The sequence below is a fragment of the Sander lucioperca genome, chromosome 14, assembly GCF_008315115.2.
Source record: "Sander lucioperca isolate FBNREF2018 chromosome 14, SLUC_FBN_1.2, whole genome shotgun sequence".
NCBI classification, from domain to species: Eukaryota; Metazoa; Chordata; class Actinopteri; order Perciformes; family Percidae; genus Sander; species Sander lucioperca.
In genome coordinates, this window is record NC_050186.1 from 15,364,355 (window position 1) to 15,387,484 (window position 23,130).

At 39.6% G+C, this 23,130-nt stretch overlaps 2 protein-coding genes across 5 annotated transcripts; one reads left to right on the forward strand and one right to left on the reverse strand.

Annotated features, from left to right (window-relative positions):
- Positions 1-551: 551 nt before the first annotated feature.
- fbp1b (fructose-1,6-bisphosphatase 1b) lies at positions 552-7,664 on the reverse strand. Its single transcript, XM_031317780.2, has 9 exons — positions 7,424-7,664; positions 4,158-4,507; positions 3,077-3,239; positions 2,855-2,947; positions 2,180-2,320; positions 1,524-1,661; positions 1,247-1,366; positions 902-1,091; positions 552-790 (listed from the first exon to the last, which is right to left on the reverse strand). The coding sequence occupies exons 2-8, from the start codon at positions 4,325-4,327 to the stop codon at positions 903-905; spliced, it is 1,014 nt and encodes a 337-aa protein (XP_031173640.1). The 5' UTR covers positions 4,328-4,507; positions 7,424-7,664; the 3' UTR covers positions 552-790; position 902.
- LOC116062968 (KN motif and ankyrin repeat domain-containing protein 1-like) lies at positions 6,875-19,012 on the forward strand. Of its 4 annotated transcripts, XM_031317779.2 has the most exons (12): positions 6,875-7,089; positions 9,602-9,702; positions 10,998-13,583; positions 13,966-14,118; positions 14,609-14,717; positions 14,809-14,985; positions 15,137-15,224; positions 15,880-16,099; positions 17,259-17,401; positions 17,890-18,090; positions 18,333-18,431; positions 18,530-18,592. In XM_031317779.2, exons 2-12 carry the CDS (start codon positions 9,666-9,668, stop codon positions 18,590-18,592), a joined length of 3,876 nt encoding a protein of 1,291 aa, XP_031173639.1. In that variant the 5' UTR covers positions 6,875-7,089; positions 9,602-9,665. The 4 variants fall into 4 exon arrangements, with proteins under 4 accessions (XP_031173639.1, XP_035847506.1, XP_035847505.1 ...); XM_035991613.1 differs by lacking the exon at positions 18,530-18,592 and having other exon boundaries at positions 17,890-18,094; XM_035991612.1 differs by lacking the exon at positions 6,875-7,089 and having other exon boundaries at positions 9,666-9,702; positions 18,530-19,012.
- The last annotated feature ends 4,118 nt before the right edge of the window (positions 19,013-23,130 follow it).

The window sequence follows — 23,130 nt, forward strand, 5'->3', positions numbered from 1 at the left end:
TAACCAGGAAACAGCAAGTTTGTTAAGAGAAATGAAAGTTGTTAATGGACGAAATGTTTTTACTTTTTAAAGATGTTCTACTGTCGTTTTTGTTTATGCTTTTATGTCCCATTAGATTAAAAGAATAGTTCAACATTTTGGGACATGTTTATTCGCTTTCTTGGCAAGATGAGAAGTCTGATACCACTGTCATATTTGTCCATTAGATATGAAGCTGGACCCAGCAGGCGGTTAGCTTAGCTTAGCATAAAGACTGGAAACAAGGGGGAAACAGTTAGCCCGGGTCTGTCTAAACATACCAAAAACCTTGGTAGCGTCAAGGTGTGAATGTGTGTAAACATTCTGTTATACTGCAGCCCAAAGTTTTCTATAGACTAAATTATATAGACTAGGCTTCCAAAGCAATTTGAGCAGATGGTTAATGAAATTACACAGTATATTTCAGCCTTTGAAAGAGGCTAAAATTTTATGTGGCGGATGCGTAGTGGTAACAAAAAAACAACAAAATGGCAGATTTTGATGGGAATAAAAACCACAGGACTCTTTGCAACTCAATGAACAACATGTGCATTGGTTCATTTGCCTTTATTTTAAAAAAAAGAATACGGGGACAGTCTCTACAAATAACACTTACAGCAGCAAGATGGAACTAGCATAGTGTGAGGCCCAGTGAGGGCCCAGTGAAGTTCCCGGTTCCTTCATCAGTGCAGTTGAGGAAATGAGTAGAAAGCATTTAACAATGAATGTCCCGATTGAGCCTCTTGATTGTGCCGTTAGTCCTGCAACGAGACTGAAAAAAAAAACAGAAACAAGAAAATGATTTATTATCCCAGACAGTTTGCTCATTTATGCCTATTATATACGGTCTTGTTTATGGTTGATACATAACAAAGATGAATACCTCATTTCTTGTGCTTCTTACAGATGGAAAGATACTCCATCACGTCGTCAGGGGATCCCAGGACAATGGGAACTCGCTCGTGGATGTTGGAGGGCTGGATGTCAAGAACATTCATGGATCCTGTGGTGGCCATGCCTCCTGCCTGCTCCATGATGTAGGCCATGGGGTTGCATTCATACAAAAGCCTCAGCTGCGCCGCAAGCAGCACAAATATGAATGAGAAGATACAAGACAAACAACTTATGTGTGTATTTTTACAGCAACTTGACATACATGTAGATGATCTAAAAATGATCCCATAATAAAACACTTTTTTTGTCCATTTGTATGAGCTCCACTGCTCACCTTGCCCTTCGGACTCTTGACATTAGCAGGATATAAAAAGATCCCTCCGTACACCAAAGTACGATGAACATCAGCGACCATTGAACCAACATATCGACTGCCATATGGAGCAGAACCATCCTAGAAACACACACATTTAAATGTAGAATTTTAGTCAGCATGTCACTTATATATTCAGAATCCAAAATATGTTGCAGCCAATACCACATTAGGCCTTTGCAATGGAATAATACATAAAAGCAACAGCGATCATACACTGTACACTCATGGCCATTACCTCGGGGTATTTCTTCTTTTGTAGGTACTCTGACACATCTGGATAAAAATGCTGCGCATATCCCTCATTCAAACTGTAGATTTTTCCCTTTTTCTTAATCTTCACATCTCGATCCACCAAGATGAACTCGCCAATTGACTGAAAGAGAAATGCAAGGCAATAAGGCGAAACATATCTGAAAAGACGCATCCAAAATGAAATGAGCAAAAATGAATCATATTTATTTAAATAAATATATATTAAAAAAAAAAAAAAGGCGGAAAAAAATTATATATATATATATATAAAATATATCTATCTATCTATCTATCTATCTCATTAGGTCATAGGTCAATATCATAGTTAATATTTAATAATAAGCTATTGCACTGTTCAATCCCTGCAGTGTTCACTTTTGCACTACCACCATTGCACACACTCTACCATAGCACCTTATCATGGTCACTGCATCACATGGTCAGTCCATACCAGACCTTTGTAATCACTTCACAAATTGTTAACTCTTTAAATTTCTATGAGGGATTTTTATGTACAGTATGTGAGATATATGTGTGTAAGTTATGGTTGTCTAAGCTATTGGATGCCTAAAATTTCCCTTGGGATGAATACACTAACTAACTAACTAACTATCTATAACAGTAAAACCTTGATCTTACGGGGTCAAGCATGAAGCAGTTGACTCCCTGACCAGTGGACAGGACCATCATGGTGGCACTGCCATACAGAGCATAACCAGCTGCCACAAGGTTTCTTCCAGGCTGCAGAGCATCCTTCTCACACGGCTCACCATCTGTAGTCTATGGAACAACAACGACAGTGAGAGGCATTTTACAAACAGATACGTAGTGAGTGATATATTATTATCATTACTGTTGCATTGATGTCTTAACAGCATTTTAATGCTATAGCTGGTAGAGGTGAAGGCAATCTATGTTGTATATCGTTTGGTAGTTTAAGCTATAGCAAAACATCATATTTTATCTGATGCATTTTATAGAATTGGAATGTAAAATATTGATCGGCAAGGTAATTAGTAACTATAGCTGTCTGAAAAATGTAGTGGAACAAAAAGTACAATATTTCCCACTGAGATGTTGCGTAGTAGAAATACTCAAGAAAAGTACAGGAGTAAATGTACTTAGTTACATTCCACCACTGGACCCTAGTTAATTTTACAGATGCTGATCCGCGCAACTCTCAAGAGGGTTTTCAGAGAAAAATATAAATTCAGGAAAAATCCATATAAAATATACCTGAATGCCATACGAAACAGTTGGCTGATAATTACTTCAGTGTTTTTTTAATCAGCATGCAGCATCATGGTAGCTAACCTTTTTGTAGATGGCAAAAATTGTTCCAATCGAGACAAGACAGTCGATGTTTGAGGAACCATCCAGTGGATCAAAGCACACAATGTATTTTCCCTGCCAGTTGAGAACAAATAATGTTATTAATGTCACAACAATATCAGAAAAACTAAATGCAAAAATCTATAACCTAAAGAAAAAGGACACATATTTGCACAGACATGCATACTGTACAGACGTAAGTACCCGCTTGTCTGGTTCCACAATGATGGCCCTCTCATCTTCCTCTGACACCAGCACACAGGAGGTGAAGGAGGACTTGATCATGTTGACGACCAGGTCATTGGACAGGACGTCCAGTTTCTTCACCTGGTCCCCTGTCACGTTGGTGCTTCCGGCAATGCCATATCTTCCAAGAGAGGAAAGAGGAGAAGACTGATGTGATCCAAGCCTAAATAAAAGTTATCCATTCTGATGCAATTTTAAAAACATTAGGTTTTCTTGTAAATTGTGATAAGTGACTCTTTAATTGTTTGTTTTTTCACAGTACGTTTGTTATTATTTTTGATTAAACCTGTGAGAAAGGTCTGAAAAGCCCGTTATCTTTTTGACCTCTGCCCTGGGGGTATGTACACAACATGTGCAGTTTACCTTTGGCCGGGGTCAAAGTTAAAACGGCTTACTGATTCTTACTCACTACTAACTAAAACTAACACTAAACCCAGATATTATCCATCCATTCATCCATCCATCCATCCATCTTCGTCCGCTTAGCCGGGGTCGGGTCGCGGGGCCAGCAGCTCCAGCAGGGGACCCCAAACTTCCCTTTCCCGAGCCACATTAACCAGCTCCAACTGGGGGATCCCGAGGCGTTCCCAGGCCAGGTTGGAGATATAATCCCTCCACCTAGTCCTGGGTCTTCCCCGAGGCCTCCTCCCAGCTGAATGTGCCTGGAACACCTCCCTAGGGAGGCGCCCAGGGGGCATGCTTACCAGATGCCCAAACCACCTCAACTCGCTCCTTTCAACGCAAAGGAGCAAGGAGCAGCGGCTCTACTCCGAGTTCCTCACCCTATCTCTAAGGGAGACGCCAGCCACGCTCCTGAGGAAACCCATTTCGGCCGTTCGTACCCAGATATCAATTCCTATTTATTTCAACACATTTAAGACAGATAACTAATGCACTGGAATAGAAACTTGCTAACCTAAAAGTAATGTTAAAATAAAAGCAAATAATAGTAACCTTGATTGATTCATACATGTCTAATAAAGGTGCAAACTGTAGTTCCCCCTTCTCATATTCTATATTTTAAAGAAATACTACTCACAGGTTAGCGATCCCAGCCTTCCTGACAGCAGTTGAAATGGCTTTGACAGCTGTGCAGATGGAGTTGAGCAAGGTCGTCAGCTCACCTGTTCCTTGGGCCTTCCTGCCCTCCTCCAGAACAAACCTGGTGAGGGTCAGCACGTTGGTATCGAAGGCTCCTTTGTCAGACATTTTACTGCCAGGTGTGGGACTGGGACCTAATGCCTCAAGTGAAATAGGTGAGCGTGGAGCCAATTGTTAAAAAGTAGACTCTAGAACTGAGATAGGGGAAGGGACGGGGGTGTGCAACTCTTCCAGCCAATCACAAGTGTCCTTTCTCACAGTTAGGGGTTGGTTTGATCACTTCTGTAACTGCAGGTTTAAAAGAGCAAAGTTCAAAGATAGAGATTTGTTTTAAAGTAACAATCCCTGTTCACTTTGATTAGAGACTAGGTGTCTTTTTTTCAGTCTGCACTGTACAGTTCTGCTAAATGTAAGTTGCTAGCAATGCTTTGAATGAACAAAATGACTTTATTAAGTCATATTTGAGTGATGTTACACTTTGGATCAGCACTTAGTCTCAACACAATTGGATTTTGTTTCATTTTACTCATGGTGCAGAAGTGCACAATAATTCCAAAAGCTTTTAACGGAAACAATGTTTATACAGCACTACATTAATCACTTAGCTTAATTCCTATTTCCTTACAGTACATCAACAGATGTCCTATGCTTTTAGAATAGAACACATGTAATTTGTTTAGTTTTACCAGTGGCCATTGCAGTTTAACCATTGTTTTTAAGAAAGAATTGGTACACAGCTTGTACTTGATATGACTAACTCAGCACTTCTTGAATACACAACTAAAACTGCTTAAACATTCCTTCCCTGCGTGATCCTGAAGAAGTGTAAAGTTCAAATCATGGGACTCATTGTCCTTGTCTACCCTACCTGATTTTAGATAACACTATTAATGTAACTGGCAGATAAAACAGTATTTGCAAGCCAGGTAATAGACAGCAACAATCAGGGGTAGTGGTGGTAAATGTTGTCAGTGTGTCTCTGCATGCATGTAATTAGTGTATGGCTGTCTCTGTCTGTGACACAATCATGGGAAGGTAAAAAGGACTTTACATGGTCCATGGAGTTACTTGACTTACAACATAAGCTTACATGAAATGTGCCAGAGACCTGTTTCACAACGGAAAGTTGAACTTTGAATGTAACAAGATACCCGGCATGATAATAGCTACCACATGAGGTAATGTATTAATAACAAGAACAGCATGTGAGAGCTTCAAAAAGTGCACAAGTGATACTGATTTTAACAAAAAACACTCGTACACATCCAAAATAGTTAAAGTGCTCATATTATGCTCATTTTCAGGTTCATAATTGTATTTAGAGGTTATATCAGAATAGGTTAAATGGTTTAATTTTCAAAAAAACACCATATTTTGGTTGTACTGCACATTGCTGCAGCTCCTCTTTTCACCCTGTGTGTTGAGCTCTCTGTTTTAGCTACAGAGTGAGGCATCTCACTTCTGTTCCATCTTTGTTGGGAGTCGTACATGTGCAGTAGCTAGGTAAGGACTACTAGCCAGTCAGAAGCAGAGTATGAGGACGTGCTATGCTAGCAGCTAGGCGAGTAAGTAAAGGCTGGACTACAATAGAGCTGTTTGGAGCAGTTTGTGAACAGTGTTTTCTGTTGGAGATGGTAAGTCCCTTTGGGTTTTTTAACTTTGTAAACCTATAGCATGCACAAAAAAGATATAACATAATAGAGGAAAGGGAAAAAGCCAAAAAAGCATAATATGAGCATTTTAATTAAAAAAATATATTTTCTCTATAAACAACACAAGTTATACACCAAAATGTACTTTTTTTTCTTTGTTATCCCAGTCAAACTTTAAAGTAACAAATTTGGTATTGCTGGTCTAGTGTGGAGTGCAAAATGTATTTCTCCACTGTGTCCACATGATGTCGCTGTGCAGCTTACAATCTGTTGAATATAAATGGAGTCTGGGCCAAGATTCAACTCTAAGGAGCAGGCCATTTCATGCTGGTAACTCTGCTGTACCTTGAATCAATTTCAATTTTGCAGTTCTCTGCAAATAAAAGCAGTCACTTTCTTCTTCTTTCAAACTTTCAGCACCATCAAAACTGCTCTGGTAAGGCACAGTATCATCCTGCACGATGTCAGAGTGGCCAACTTCTTTTTTGCCATTTGCTGTTAGAATTTAAATTAGTGGAATGGTATAGTTAAATCGACGCAGACTATTTAAACAAAGAATACCATGTCGTTTCATTTGACTTTAGAAAACTGTCAGAATCTGCCACTAGAGGGAAAAGTGAATTTAGATAATACAATGGAAAAATTACTAATAAATAAATAAATAAATAAATAAATAAATAAATAAATAAATAAAGGTGTTTGATAAGCTTTTACAGTAAATATACATTACGAATATAACACTGTCGAAATAAACTATATTCTAAATATATTGGCCTAATAGTTGATTTGACTATTATTGGTCAAAATATGCCACTTAACTAGCCCTTCTCGGTTAGAAACGTAAAGACATTTGTAAGAAAGATGCCTGAGAGACAAAAAATAATCACGTAGTCCATATGCTGTGTAACGTTAATCAATTAAATAGAAGAAAAGACATCATTAATATTTTACGGAGGACTCCCAGGAGCACCTGCTGTGCTGCATGTTGACAGCTCTCGACACATGCGCAGTAGCTGTCCTACTGCTGCAGAGTGAAAACTTATTTCGTTTCACAGATAAATGTAAAAACAAAGGAGGAAAGAGGAGAAAAGATCATCTGGCTTTCGCATTAATCTTGCGTTCGACCGTCATCATCTTGCGTTCGACCTTTCCCATACTTTGTGACATTATTTTTAACTTCTGCATCACCCCAACTTGTTGTTGCCTTCTCCTGCACAGGTAAGTTACATCCCATCACATTGCTAGGTAATGCTAGCTAACGTAGGCTAACGGGTGAATGCGCACTGACTTTGAGCTCAGTTTTAACAGAAAAATATGAAACATTCAGTTCACCATGAAAAAGTCAAGTAAGAGTTTTGCACCAGCATCATATAATTGATTACGTTTATCTTCTCTCACCGTGACCACAAGGCTTCAGGCTTAAGCAGCACCCTGCCTTGCTAACTATTCTGGGTGGTCAGGATTCATTGTTGTCCCTTCCCTTTTCAGGAGACATTTTGCAATTATGTCATCTTTAACTACAGAATATCTACTTTTTTTCAGGAATAAATACCTGTTTCAGCAGGTTCTGTGTGTCAAAAATTGAGGAATTCCTTGGTGAATTGCATCCCTCAAGCTAAATGTTAATGAGGACTTCCCAAAACCACCTGCAAAATAGAGAAAAGGGGGGAAAACATTTGGACTATTCCACAAAACCGGGAAAACACCCTTGTTAGAGCCAACCATTCTGACTTGTGACCCCTTCAGGACTGTCGACTTGACCAGGGCCACGTTCAGGCCCCAACAAAACGTAGCAACACGTTTTTAAAAACTGAAACGGAGGTGCATTGAACACATAGACCGTAAGGTTGAACACCCTGTTGTGTGTGAAAGCCCACTGCCTTTTTAACACGAGTTTACAGACACGTCTCTGCTGACTGGGTATCACCTGTGACACAGCCAATAAACAAGAGACACACCCACCAAAACACAACTCAAAGCACGTTGCACACCGTTTCACACCATTCCGAGGAAACATGTTGTTCAACCAGCAAACCGTAGCAAAACGGTGCACACCGTTTTGAGATTGAACGTGCCCCAGTTCAACCAAAGAGTGATTTAATTTTCCTTCTCTCATTTTATTAATGTTTATAGGTTTAGTTATCTAGTAAAATCTCAAGAAAACAAAGCAAAGATTGGATTAGATAAAGGTCTGAAACAAATTAACTGATGTGCTGAAAGCTCTTGTGGACTGACTGCATACCAACGACAGTGTTTAAAACCTCACACAAATAAGTCTAACTGCAAAAACTGCAGTCACATCGAATGTCACAAATAGTGATACAGTTGTAGTCATGTTCACTATAACAAACCATTTTAGTTGAAAAAAAACCAAATAACTAAGATATAAAACAAATAACATTCAGTGCCTGCGAGAGACATCCCAAGGCATGTACGTTAGTGACAGAGTGATTGAATAAGGATGTGTGGATGAATTAAAAAGGCATAAAGCATACATACATTTCAAACATATTACTTTTTGTGTTTTTCCTTATCTTTCTAACTCATTCATGCTTTATGCGTTCCTGATTCTGTATTCCAAACATTTTTTTATGGCTCCTTAACTGCAAGCTTGACTCTGCTTCCCTACAATGAATTGTCCCAATTCACTCTGTAACATTCATTTGAGAGCAGCAGAAATAGTAGTTTCGGTCATTGTGGCTTACTCTAAAGAGAGCTTGCTAAACTTTATTTATTGCCTGAGGCTTGATGTCATGTATTCACTCAGTCTTCAGATGAAAATGTCAGTGTGGAGACAGCCTGATTTTGACATGGAGTGTGATTGTTTTTTTTATAATATATCTACCAACACATATATGCATATATGATAAATGTTAGTGATCAACGTTTAATTTAGTACAGTGAAGTAGACTGATAGTAATATCTGGGTTTAACAGCTGGAAGTAAAACCATATTGATGTTGACAGCAGTATGTTTACATAATTCTGCAATTTTTTATACCCTATTACCATATATTTTCTTATATTTTCCGATTGTGCGTATGATAAATGTTCTTTTCTCTGTTGAGTCCTGATGCTTTTGCTGCTGGAACATCCTCATTTCTCTACCTATTTTATGTAATCCCTTTTTTATACATAAAACACTACTTGACTTTTCACTTGACTTGCAAATGTAACCAACTCTCTATGAAGGGAGAAAATGTACAAGACACTGACCGAACTGAAACCTATGGTTTTTTTTTGCTCTCCTTAAAACCTCTGTGTGCTGAGAACAGAAGGTGCTTACTGATTAGAAAGTGATACGGCATTGCAATGCTGTGAGTCACTGTTTTGCACTGAGGCTTAGCCTTTTGCTCGCTGTACTTTTTGCAGAATTAACTATAATATGTTGTGGCCGGGTATTGCATTTCCTTTATGTAAGCATTGTAAGGTTAGCTGTTATTGACTGCTCGACCTGGGCTGAGAGAGAGGGAGAGAGAGAGAGAGAGAGAGAGAGAGAGAGAGAGAGAGAGAGAGAGAGAGAGAGAGAGAGAGAGAGAGAGAGAGAGAGAGAGAGAGAGAGAGAGAGAGAGAGAGAGAGAGAGAGAGAGAGAGAGAGAGAGAGAGAGAGAGAGAGAGAGAGAGAGAGAGAGAGAGAGAGAGAGAGGCTGTAGGACAATACATGTACATTAAAAGCTAATTATCAAGAAGTGAAGTATGGTTAACTTGCTACATTTTTCTTTTATTTACAGACTTATCCAAAGTTCTAACTGGATATAAAGGGATTGCTCCATTATTGATACTTTGTGAGTAATTATGGCTCAAGGAAGTTACGTTTTGAGAAATGTTTCAGGTAACTATAACTATTACTTTCCAAATAGCTTGATGCTAGTTTTTGCTTGATGTGGATTCCATAACTTGTGTGTTATTTATGATGAACAAAATATGTCCAACCTTTTGTTTACAGGGGGTTATAATGGAATTTAAAAATTGCAAATACTGAAATATCTATATCAATTTAAACACACATTATTCTCAACTAGAAAGTGAAAACATTTACAATTTAAATAGTTATACCTGTTTGATGAACTACAATTTTTTTTTGTCAAATGTTTGAAGAATATAAAAGATTTCTGTTCCTTTTTTATGTGTTCCCTGGCTAAAATACTTGGAGGATGCCTGTGGTTGAGAAAACCTGCCAAGACTATGGTCAGGCATTTAGAAGGAGAGTTGCATAGTAATTATAGTGTGTTCAGTCTATGTAGAGAGACATACAATTTAGAGAGAAGTGACTGCTGAAAACAGAGTGTCTACACAATTGGTAAATCCTCCCCTGTCCCTCCTCTTCTTGTGGGACAGGCTCAGAGAGTTTATACTCAAAAACATTTCGGGGTGATAGAAGGAAGGCTCTAGGCTCAAATAGAAACGGTCGCTGATGAGCGTATAATACTGAGGTAAGGAAAGAAAAAATAAACTAAGGGTAGAAAGTATATAGTATAAAGCTGTATAAAACCTTAGATACTGTATTTTCCATATATAGCATATTGTGGTTTTTGCCTGTGATATTATTTTGTTATGAAGAGTTAAACACTATTTTCTTCAATACCAATGGTTTGCTGTTGTAAATTTAATGTCTAGTTATATAAAGAGCTGCAAAGATTAATCGATTAGTTGTCAACTTTTAAATTAATCGGCAACTATTTTGATAATCGATTAGTCGGTTTGAGTAATTTTTCAAGACAAAAGTAAAAATTCTTTGATTCCAGCAGCAAATGTGAATATTTTCTAGTTTCTTCTCTCCTCTGTGACAGTAAACTGAATATCTTTGAGTTGTGGACAAACTGAGACATTTGAGGACGTCATCTTGGGCTTTTGGGAAACACTGATCCACATTATTCACCATTTTCTGACATTTTATAGACCAAACAACTAATCGATTAATCGAGAAAATATTCAACAGATTAATCGATTATGAAAATAATCGTTAGTTGCAGCCCTAGTTATATATTTAGTTTTAAACTTAAGTTCACAATGCAGGACATTTTCTTTACTTGTTTTTTTATCACATGCAATAGGGATATTTTGTTTGGACTATTTTTTGCTCTGCAAGAGTAATCAACCATGGCTGTTCCACTGTTGGTCTAACAGGTCAAAGCACTGAAGAGTGTGTTCCTAACTACCTGGGGATTGACTATAGTTATCAGTTGGACGTGGACTACCCTAAGAGTGTGGACAATTTCCAAAACGGCGTCACCATTAAGCGGTTAAGCCTTAAAAGGAGGCCCAGAGTGGCTGTCAATAATGTGGAAAAAACGCAGAGTGACATTTCACCCAGCCAGTGGCATTCTGCAGAATCTTTGTCATCATCTAGCAGTGATGATAAAAGACTACTGGGCATGTCTTCTACCACAAAAGGTCGACCTCCTCTTCCTCCACCACATGGTTCCTCATTGGATAACAAACCCTCCAGGAATGAAGGACCAGCAACTTCTCAGATACTTAATGAGCCAAAGCCTCAGCCTGCTGCAAGATCTCTTGCATTACAAAGACAAAGCCCTGTGATGGAAAAGACCTTAATGGAGACCCTCAAACATTTGGAACAGGAGGTGACGAGCCAGCCTCCACCTCAGCCCCCTCCCCGTCGTCGGCTGGCCAGCTTTGGAGGGGTAAGTTCCCATGGGTCGCTTTCCCCCTTTACTGGCCTGGGCGCATATAATCAGAACAACAATGGGAACAAGCCTACTGGCACAGGAGGTGATATACACGTCCACCTTAACTCGTCCCTGGGCAGTAGAGGCAGCACAGGATGCCTTAGGCTGAGCCCACAGAGCTCTGGGAGAACCACCCCAGTTACAGGTCTCGGCCCCATGCACCTGCAGCATGTCCGTGACCAGATGGTGGTAGCTCTGCAGAGGCTGAAGGAGCTGGAGGAGCAGGTGACAATTATCCCTATCCTTCAGGTAAAAATCTCAGTCCTTCAGGAGGAAAAGAGGCAACTGGTCTCTCAACTCAAGAACCATAGTGACAACGAGGACATAAATGGTGTGATCTGGCAGAGAGCATATGGCATGGAAAAGTCTGACACTGAGAATAAGGTGATTAACGAGGAAGGACCTGAAGGCATAGTCAGAAGTGACTGCACCGACTTCAGGGAGTTCAGGGAACTGACTGAAGAGATGCAGGCATTGGAAAGAACCATCAAGGGCGGACATTTGCAAGCATGGCATGAAAAAGCCCATAGCCTTCTGCATGACAAGGCTATCAAGTCAGTCACAGTGGGAACTGATAAAGATATCACCTTGTCTAAACCCACTAAAGAAAACAAATATGTGAACACTGATCAGGTAAAGACGAGGTCCATTGCATCAGAAGTGTCTGAAGTTAATCTGGGAATTTACACAGAACGGGAAGCAGAGATTGATGCCCAACAACTAATAATTGGTGCCTTAAAGGAGAGAATTTGTCACTTAGAAGCAGAGTTAAAAGAATCCACTCTCAAGACAGAGATGAGTCGTCTGAAACTAGAGCTTCAGGCTGCAGGAGCTAGGAACCGAGCTGATAAAGCCTCCTTTGCTAGACCATCCACTGTGAGCACAGGCATCGAGGCAAGGCCTCACACCACAAGCCAGGCAGTGGGTAATCACACAGAGCTCCGAGATGCCTGCACAGGGGAGGCAATAGAGGTGAAGACTGTGGGAGTGTCGTGTTGGAGGCCTGAGCTGAAGAATGTTTGCGCAGGACCAGATGTACCCATGAGCCACTGGGAGGTCAGGGAGCGAGTGGAGACCATGGAAAAGGGTGTGGGGATCCAAGTTCTTACGAACACACAAGGAGTTGGGAGGGAGATCAAGTTATGTGATGCAATAACCAACACAGAGGTACCAGCGGAGAATCTGGGGTCTAAGAAAAGAAAGATGAAGTATAATTCAGTGGGTTGTGGGGACTGTTCTGTTGATGTGATCGTCTGCGAAGCAAAGGAAGTGGTTTCTCAAGGTATTGCCACAGATCAAGTCAGAGGTGTGGATCTGGGAATCATGGCAACACCCCAGACAGCTTCCCAGCGTACCAACACTGTATCCAGCTCAGTGTCTCGCTTTACCAACACCAGACATGCCTTCAACACAGACTCCGGCACTAATACTGTCTTAAGTACCCAAGACAAGCACACCAACACCACTCAGACTGTTACCAGGACCGTGTCAGTAGGCAACAGGGTCAAAGACATCAAATGCCCACCGAAGACCTGCACGGTTGGTGTAGGAACTGTAAATCTGCCAGGAAGTGCCTTAAAACAAACACCAGGGACAGTCGGCAAGGTAACCCGAGACGCTGGTGTTGGATTAACGAATATTAATGACAATTTTCTGGTTGGACTGAAATCCCGAAATATGGCATGTGGACCATCCCATCTGCCTGACCCCATCAAGACAAGGAGCATCGGTGTAGGGGAGGGAAGGATACGGGATTTGTCAGTTTCATCCAGTACACCTGGCCAGATAATCCAGCAATCTTCACAGTCCCAGTGGGACCCCGAGCTGAACCATTACATAGAGAAGATGCATTGGCTGCTCAGGGAGCACGGGGACCTGCTCACAGAGGACCACGCTCAGCAGAGGGATGGGTTTGTCCAGCAGCACAGTAGACGAGGAAGTGCCAGCTCCAAGCTGTCCTGTAATAACAAAGCTGCAGCACAAGGAGGACCAGAAGTCCATCCTTTAGATTCTCAGCCACCAGGTAACACTGTAGATTTAGTTAATGTTAAAGGTACCCTGTGGAGTTTTCTTGTAAATATTATATTTACCGTATCTCACCACAAAGCATTATGCGTATCCTCTTCATTTTTTGGCATTTTACCACCATCAGGCAAGTGGAATACCGTGAAACCAAAGTACATCATATAGTTTGTTAAACCTTTGCATTATTGGAATGTGTAGCATCATCCATGTGCCTTCATTCAAAATGGGGACCGACTGATCAAAAAAAAGTTAAGCCATAGTGTGTCTACTGGTCACAAACTCCTTTAGATACCTTTAATGTTGGATTACTATTATCATGTAATATATGTAATGTCATGCTGTAACTATTCAAACACTTGTATCCTCTTTCTTTGTCACAGTCAGCAGAGAGTTTCAGTCCCCATCTCAACTCTCAGCTGACTCTAATAAGTGTGACAAAACAAACCCAGGAATCTGCCAACAGGGTGGCAGTGATTCAGAGGTGAAAAGAATGATACAGATGTTGGAAAATCAGGCATCTTCAGCTCTGCAAGGTAAACGTATGTGTGTGTTATAAAGTTCATCTTCATGAGAAATCCAGTAAACGATATTGGGTAAGAATACTGTCCGTGCGAAAGTAGTCTAGTTTAAAAATATTTTATTTCCAGACCGCTAACAGGGCCCACTTTAAACTTGCGTTATGTTTGGAGGAAGTGGCTGCCTTTGGCTTGACAAGTGGATTTTCTGAGGGATACACTTGTAATGTTTGGAATGGTATCTGGTTTTGGAGGGCGTCTCGTACCACATACCAGTTTGTGGTTGAGGGTCTAAAATTGAATGGCTCCATAGGAGGAGCTTGTGTCAGAGAAAGCTTTCTCTTTTTAAAATGAGGCAATGAGATTCATAAGAATATATAAAGAACAATCCTCACAAAGTCCTGCACAGATTGACCTAGTGGATTTAAATATGTTTCTTTGCATGTGTTTTTAATATTAAATGTAATTTGTTCAAATTCAGAGGCATGTGCTGCATTGTTGTTTCCAGATAGGTCAACGAATGCCGGTGTGCTGCGGTCTGTAATGAAGAAACAAAATGGTGACCAAGGCTGTAGCAGCAACAGGAAGAGCATGAAATTAATGAGGGTGACCACAGGGTAATCATCTAATGTTTAAACTAATATTTAGACTTTAGGACTCAGCATCTTAACATATTTTATGTATGTAACTCCTGTGTTTTGGCCTTAGATTGGACCCCATGTCATCTTATGAGCCCTTTGCCAGTGAGAAGGCTAACTCTGAGGAAATGGAAAGGAGAGGAAACAAAAAATCAAAGGAAGCTTCTCAAGATGGAATGCAAGGAAGAAAGGGCAAAGGTGGCTCCAACAAGGTGTCCAAAGGGTCTGCAAAATCACAAACACAGAGGTAATGTAGTCCAGAAGGTTTTAAAGTCAAAACATCTCAGTTGAATAAGAGTACTGCGTTAAATAGCCATATCCTTCAATCTCTAACTTTTGAGAGTTCCGCTCAGGTCTGAACTCACACCGTGTAACTTGTAGCATTTTATTCCTTTCAGGTGTAAGATAAGTGAAACTATGTTTTCTGCTTGTCAAGCCTTGAAGTTACACCTGAGTGATGACACAGCTTTATCCAGCAGCGAATTGGTATGTTTTTCTCACTATATTCAGCATGAGAGCCCTTGAAGTTCACTGTTTGTGCATATGTGCGTGTGTATGTGCACGTTTAATGGTATGTCACTGGATGGGTGTGGAGGGATGCTGAGGCAGGGTGTGTTCAAATATGCCATTTAAAAAGAAATGGCTTTGGCATTGAATAGAAAAGGCGCAGGAATTTGTCGGCACTGTAATTTTCTGTCATTAGATTTTTTTTTCCTGAACTTGAAAACAATGAAATATGTGAGTGAAAGAGACTCCTCACTTTCACAATAATTTGGCAAAGAAATAAAAAGGAGGGGAGTTCAAAAGAAGTATATTGAAAATGAAAATCCAGAAACAAAAGACAAACAAAACTCTCAACATGCCACAAACCTTTTATGGATTATATAAAGACAGATTCATATTCTCGACCTTTTTGAAATAGTTTTGGACATTTTGATAGTGAGTTGTTGCTTTGTTATGCTCTTGGTTTGCGCTCTTTCGGTCAAATTCTTGTAATAACAAGACTCTCCTTTCTATTCAAAGGTGAAATTGCTCTGCACGCTGTGAATTAGGTCAACTTGCAAGGCATTTATGGATGCCTACATGCACATTGATGTTTTTTTTTTTGTTTTGTTTTTTTACATTCTTTTGTCCCTTACAGCATGACTGTCTACAAACAATCCAGCAAGAGTGGTCGTCTGTGTCCAGCCACAAGTCAGCTTCTGCTGACACTATAGGGAATTACTTGTCTACATTTCGGGTCATTTCACCTTCAGTATTGCAACATATAGCTAATATGGCTGACAGCAATGGAAACACAGCTCTGCACTACAGTGTGTCTCACTCCAACTTTGGCATTGTCAAGAAGTTGCTTGATGCAGGTACAGTAATACTCACAGGCAAACTAGAGGTTATGTATTTTAACAACATTCTAGCTTAGTGCTCTGGGTCAGACATTGCTGTGCTCCACAATAGCCTCTAGGGGGCAAATAGGCTCCATTGAGTGATTGAGTAAGATACTTTCTGGATCATGAGGTCCTTTTTGTATCTACAAAATAAGTCTAATATGCATATATCTTAATGCAGCTGCCTAACCCAAAAGCATTCATTTTAAACTCTGAAGCATAATAATAACGCTTATTACAACAACAGGATAAATAAAATACATGTTGTCGACTGCTGCATAACCAGCCAAAATAGATGTTTTTCTTAACTGTCAAAGCTGTTATGATAAAACAATAATTACAGGGCCAAGCCATTCAGAGCCTTTAATCAATTTCAACTGAACAGGCAAACATTGAAAAAGGGTCCTAATGGAGGAGATGAAGTATTCTTTCCTATTTTTATTGAAAAGCTTTGCTACCTCTTTCAGAAGAGATTGGACCTACCTCTGTCTGGTCTAAGACCAGGTGGAACAGAAGCATATGATCAGCAAACAAGTAATGATGCTAATCCATTGTGTCACAGAAATTTATCAATAATTTTATGTTTGCAATGTTCAGGATATAAAAAGCATGACTAAAGCTTTTTAATATGTTGCTCGAAATGAAGACTATAAAAAAAAAATGATTGAACTCCATTTGAAAGAGTAGGTGAAGGTAGTTTGATGCTTCACAGGATGCACTGTGTGAGTGTTTTAGCTGCTCATTCTTACTGTGGCGGTGTCAAGCTAGAATATAAACTATGTAGAATGTTAGCGCTCACAAAATAAATGCTTTTGAGAACTTTTAATTGCACAGCAGCAAAGAAGCCACAGTTGATTTGAATTTGAGCAAGGCTTTTCCATGTCTATGAATCTACACAATAAATAACCTTTGGTGCAGGGCCATTTTATTGGACACTTTTACATAGTTTCTTTTTAATGATTTTAGAATTATGTATTCCGCGTATAATAATTTTAACCTGGTACAGTCTGTATAGGTGGAGAACAGTTTGCCAGCACCGGCTTAAAAGTAAATGGATATAAACCTCTGTCTTCCTTACATATTTCTGCTTTCCTCTCTTTTGTCTTTTCTACTCAAATGACCACCATCACTACAGAGGTGTGCAACGTCGATCAACAGAACAAAGCCGGTTACACGCCCATCATGCTTGCTGCACTCGCAGCTGTGGAAAGTCCAGAGGACATGAGAGTTGTGGAGCAGCTCTTCACAAAAGGAGACGTCAATGCAAAGGCGAGCCAGGTCAGTCTGTTCCCAGGTGACGGTAAGGGGTTTGATGTCCTGCTGTTTAAATTGTGTCCATATGTTGCTTTGGGTACTACTAAAAGCCACATATTCTTTATTCTTTAATGCCAAGTTGATGTTTTTTCTTTTGGGTTACTATATTTGTAGTTCAAACCTGAACTACCTGATCTTCAGGTAGTGATTTGAATGTCACATGTCAGATACCTGATTTGAATGTCACATGTTGTGGGCAATTCATTACAATTGCCTGCATAGATATACATAACATTGAACACTGTCTCTATTTTACCCATAATTAGTACCAAATTACATAGTTATTTCCAGGAGGAACCATAAAATAAAACATTGCTGTATTTTTTAGTGTGTGCATTATCTTCTGTAAGTGGAGAAAGTGTGATCTGTCTGATACCATTAACATATTAATGTTAATGTTTGATATGCATGGACTCAGCATCATTAACCCTATTCCCTGTGTTTGACGCCAGGCCGGTCAGACAGCTCTGATGCTGGCTGTCAGCCATGGCAGGATGGACATGGTGCAGGCACTCCTGGCACAGGGGGCCGAGGTCAATCTCCAGGACGACGAGGGCTCCACGGCGCTGATGTGTTCGAGCGAGCATGGCCACGCCGACATTGTTAGACTACTGCTGGCACAGCCCGACTGTGATGCCACCCTGACTGATAGTGTATGTGAGTCATTACTGCCACTCTGTGCAGCTTCTGTTTCTGTGATGGCTTCAAGCTGTGAGGCTGAAGCATTCCAACTTTGTCTCACATATTATGAAATCAGAGTGAACACTTTATTCCCATTTAATATGTTAGATAAACAAGGGAGTAGAAGTTGTACTGTACAGTAGGCTTTTACCATCTATAATGTTCAATAAACAGCAAAACCTCTCATAATATATTTGAGTTTGTGTGTTTACAGGATGAAAGCACAGCCCTGTCCATTGCTCTGGAGGCAGGACATAATGACATTGCAGTGCTCCTTTATGCACATGCCAACTTCTCCAAAGGACAGACAGGGGTATGTGGTTTCCACATTTTTACACAAACATTTAAACTAAATATATATGCGGTTAGTTTTCTTAAAAGAAATGTGTTTTGTTTTCTGTGTGTTAACAGGCATCTGCTCGTCACAGTGGCAAGTCTCTCTCCTCCTCTGGTGGCAGAAATATCTTTGAATGAGGGGATGCCCCAAAGCCTGAATGGATTCTTCTTGAATCTTATTTATCAGGTGATTTAGTATCAAGGGCCCCCATAATGATTTTAACAGTGCCAGTTTCAAACCTACAGTTGTCAGGCAATTGACAGAATGCTAGTTAGTATGTATCTAAATTAGTATCTAGTGTAGCATTTGCAAAACATTGCATAGTGTGTATTGTAACTCAGCAGGTAATATATACATGGTAGAGTATATTATTAGTCTTTGTCTGTAAGAGATATTATTATTGTCGTATTCTGCAGTCATTTATTATATACTATCAGTTCAAAGTTTCTTTAATTATTTTAATTCTCTTTTTTGTAAATAATATTTAATTGCTGAACAATATACTGCACAGTAGCATCAAACTCATAAAGATGTGTGAGTAAATATGTAAATAAATTAAAACAAATAGACAATAAATAGCTACAGATAGTCTTGATTTGTCAATTATTCTGAAAAAAAAACTTAAAATCTTAAAACTAGGTAAACTTTGTACATCCATATTTTTATTGTAATGTAAACAAGATTATAGTTGTATTTATAAGTTGATGTTTTTGCTGTATCTGTACTGCTTCACTAGAATAATCCAAAACAAGCTCCTTAATTGTTAATATACCGTATATTCAGTGGTGTAGTCTACGTGATACGCAGGTATATGCAGTATACCCACTAAGAAAGCTCCAGGATTTCCATATACCCACTTAAAAATGCGCAATGACACGTAACAACATACTTTCCATTATATTTTTGATATATTTTGAATTGTCATATGTGTTTTCCTTCGCATAGGCTAAATAAAGGTATTTCCACCGTAAATTGGTGCAAAAAAGTCTATCAGAATGCAGGAAATAAAGTCTGTGATCAAAATTTTCCTGGGGGAGGACACCCATAGCCCCCACTTCGATATGTCCATTCTGGTCCATATATTTATATAGTACAGTATACCCGCTAAAATACATTAGACTACACCACTGCATATATTGCTACTCTGGGTAAGGTTACCTCAAAAAAAAAATCTCCAGTTTATTTCTGCACCATGTCCTTTTTTTACTGTTGGCTACTGACCAAATAAAGCAAGAACACCTCCAGAAATGATACTTTGAGACTCTGATAAGTGTGCAAAAGCTTTTTATGGAGCCCTTTGTTTAGTTCCATATTCAACAGGTTTCAATGTCAGCTGGTTTCAGTGGTTGTCTTGAACGAATATTTTCTCACATTTCTCTTAAGTGACTCAACCAGTTGGAAAGAAAATGCCTGTTGAAACTTCACTGAGTCGTCAACACCTCTTTCCCCCATTTTTAGTCTGGCCGTTTGATTCATCCCCTAACATCTAGCGCTTTGTTCTTCCGACACAGAAACTATTCGCCTCCCTCGCCGCTCTTTTCCTTTCACTCACTTGGTATTCGTTAGCTAGTTTGTTTATTATCCTTATCAGAAATTCCTTTTGTGTTTTGGTGGTATTGGTCCTCTGTGTCCACCCTGTCCCCACTTGTCTGTCCATTATTTTTTAAATGAGTTTTTATTGACTATTTCATAAGGATAGGGCAGCAAGATGCATTCAATTTTAAACATCTTTTCAGAAGACTGGCCTTGTGACCTTATCAAAGTGTGCTTGGCTCCATCCATGTTCCCACCATTGCAAATTTAAAAACCTGAATTTCAGCTTTGAGTAAGCTATAATGAATTTATCAAACATTCAGAATAACCTGCACCATGGTACAGCTCAGACTGTTTTAATGAATATTCCCCATAGGACCTAGGAAGAGGAGACTATCATTGTTTGATTTTACATAATAACACTAATGGTTAAAGTAAAGTGGTAAAGTATAAATTGAAATCATAAAAATAAGACATAGCCCAATTTTAAAGTTTGAATTTTCTCTGTATGTTTTCTAAAGTATATGCAAGAATTTGAATCACACAAGTCTTTATAACATTATTGAAACAGTAGTCTCGCTTTGCCAGACCTTCCTCCACAGCGCTGCGGAGGAGGGTCTGGCTAGTCCACACAGCATTTCGGGATGGGAGAAAAACATGCTCTGGTTTATTGCCGTTTCTTTAAACCAATCACAATCGTCTTGGGCGGTGCTAAGCTCCTTACGGAGCAACGGCGCCGCTGCAAAATAGCCTCGGGAAGGAACTTGTTTTGGTGGAACATGAGTGCGTTCAAAGGTTGTTTTAGTCGTGCAACAGAAAACTCAGATTGGACAGATAGTCTAGCTAGCTGTCTGGATTTACCCTGCAGAGATCTGAGGAGCAGTTAGTCCTCAGAAATCCACCGGAGTTTAGAATGCCAACACAAAGGAAGCCCAAGGCAACGGACATCCGGCCTAAATGAGGGACCTCAGGCAGAATTTCCGGCAGCACCAGAGCAATCCCGGAAGTGGAACGTCGTTGATATAGACTATGTCTGTGACATGGTGGGTTGTGTGTCTATCTCCTTGCTTTTTTTTCCTGCATGATTTACATGTTGCTTATTTGGAAAGGTTTTGAAAGTGATGCTTGGACCCCACTCACCCACCCACACACACACACACACACACACACACACACACACACACACAGACAGAACGTTAATGTGTCGCATTACTAAGAGCTTGTGCATGTGTGACTGAGAGCACTCTGAGTCATTTCCTAGCAACAGCAGTAAAAAACAATTATATACAAGATCCACCATCAAAATTTGCAGTTGCCATGGTAACAATCAGCGGTTTTGAGCAAGTGGTTCATGGGAACATAATACTAAAATAACAGAAACACTGCACCACATTGCTTATAAAGCAGATTTTCATTTGAGCAATCTTCAAAAAAATATTTTTTAATTTTTAAGACAAGAATAATTGTCATAAAACTGGCATCCAAGGATAATCCCCCTGTACTCTTAACTGAAAAAAAATACCATTAAGAAATAGTGTTGTTTCAGTGATACAAGACACAATGCATTCTCCTATCATATCCCATTACAGTTTACTGTATATTAAATTTCAACTTATATTAAATTGCATCTTGTGTCTGCTATGTCTCCTGTAAATTGCATGCTGTGTTCTGCTTTAAGGGAGAAATTTACATTTCACACCCCTTGTGTCTGCATTAATTCACCAAAATACCATTAGTTCTCCATTTATGTAGATGGAAGTGCACTGCTAACAGCAGTCTAGACGGCTAATTATCTTGTTAGCTGCACAACACTAAATAGCATTGTAAATGCAAATGTCACTTTGGTCCTTTCAGATCTTGGTCCTTACTCTTCAATGCCACTGTTAACAACATATGATGTAAGCCCATGGCTTGTAAGCTACAGCACAAGTGTGTTTACTTTATCTCTTTTCCCCTGCTGGGGCTCAGCCTGCCAGCTGCTGTCAATCAAATGCAGACATGCTCTTTCAGTGGCTGAAAGTAAAAGGAGAATTTCTGATATTTCCCCAGACCTTTTTCCTTCTAATAATGAAAAACAATGAACAATAAATTTAAAAAAGACCATGACATTATTTTTGACTGCAAAAAAAGGACAACTAAATATGATATCCGTTGGATTTCGAATGGTCAGTAGATGATAAAATACAGAAAGGTCTATTAATAAAATGTTTAACATGATGACTGGAGGGAATCCAACAATCAACATCAGATTTTATCACAGATAGAAAATGCAAAAGTATTTACATTAATTTCTCTTCTGATAAATTCCTGTGTACTGTAACCGTGCTGTAAAACATATTTAAAAAAAACATGTAGTAAGTTACGATATAAGTATTTATTACAGTATTCATCTTGTTATCAAACTAAATGTTTATGAAATCATGTTGATATTTAAAGGTGCTCTAAGCGTCACACATTTTTTAGGCTACAACATTTTTTGTCACATACAGCAAACATCTCCTCACTATCCACTAGCTGCCTGTCCCCTGAACACACTGTAAAAAAACCCGTGGTCTCTGTAGACAGCCCAGGCTCCACAAACGGCCACAAAAACAAACTGCGCCAACCTGCACCACAAAACATAACAAACAGTGTTCCAGCCAATAACCGACAAGAAGGATTTGGGGGTGGGGGTTGGGGGGTTAATGCGTGGAAGCACGGAAGGGAGGGGGAGGGGACTGGATGAGGAGGAGGGAGGGGCGAGCTCATTGACATATATAAAATGGACCAATAGATCCCGTTGCTCTAGACGGAGACCAGTGAAGGATATTAGAAGCACTTTTCCGGTGATGGCTGAGCGTTACTGAGAGAGACGACGTAAATGTGACGTGAACAACCTGTCTGAAAGTTGTAAGTCTTCTGGTAGCTGTGCTAAGAGAAATCTCAATCATTCCCAATTTTGCAGAGACGGAGAGCGTAGGTATATGTAAGGAGATAACATAGGCACAGGCTAATTATTGCTAACTAAAATGCTAGTTAACATTAGTAATTAAACTTAAACAGCTAATGTAAGTCGAAACTGCCTGCAAGCTTCTCTACTGTGCGACAGTAAGTCGCATGGTTATGACACAATCGTTAGCCTATTTTTACAAAAACGTCTGCT

Coding starts and splice junctions, on each gene's coding strand:
- LOC116062968 (XM_031317779.2), top strand. CDS start 9,666: ATGGCTCAAGGAAGTTACGTTTTGAGAAATGTTTCAG. Junction 15,225..15,879: donor CTTTATCCAGCAGCGAATTG/GTATGTTTTTCT, acceptor TGTCCCTTACAG/CATGACTGTCTACAAACAAT. Junction 17,402..17,889: donor TCAATGCAAAGGCGAGCCAG/GTCAGTCTGTTC, acceptor GTTTGACGCCAG/GCCGGTCAGACAGCTCTGAT.
- fbp1b (XM_031317780.2), bottom strand. CDS start 4,327: ATGTCTGACAAAGGAGCCTTCGATACCAACGTGCTGACCCTCACCAGG. Junction 1,367..1,523: donor AAAAGAAGAAATACCCCGAG/GTAATGGCCATG, acceptor GTGTGTTTCTAG/GATGGTTCTGCTCCATATGG. Junction 1,092..1,246: donor TCAAGAGTCCGAAGGGCAAG/GTGAGCAGTGGA, acceptor CTTGCGGCGCAG/CTGAGGCTTTTGTATGAATG.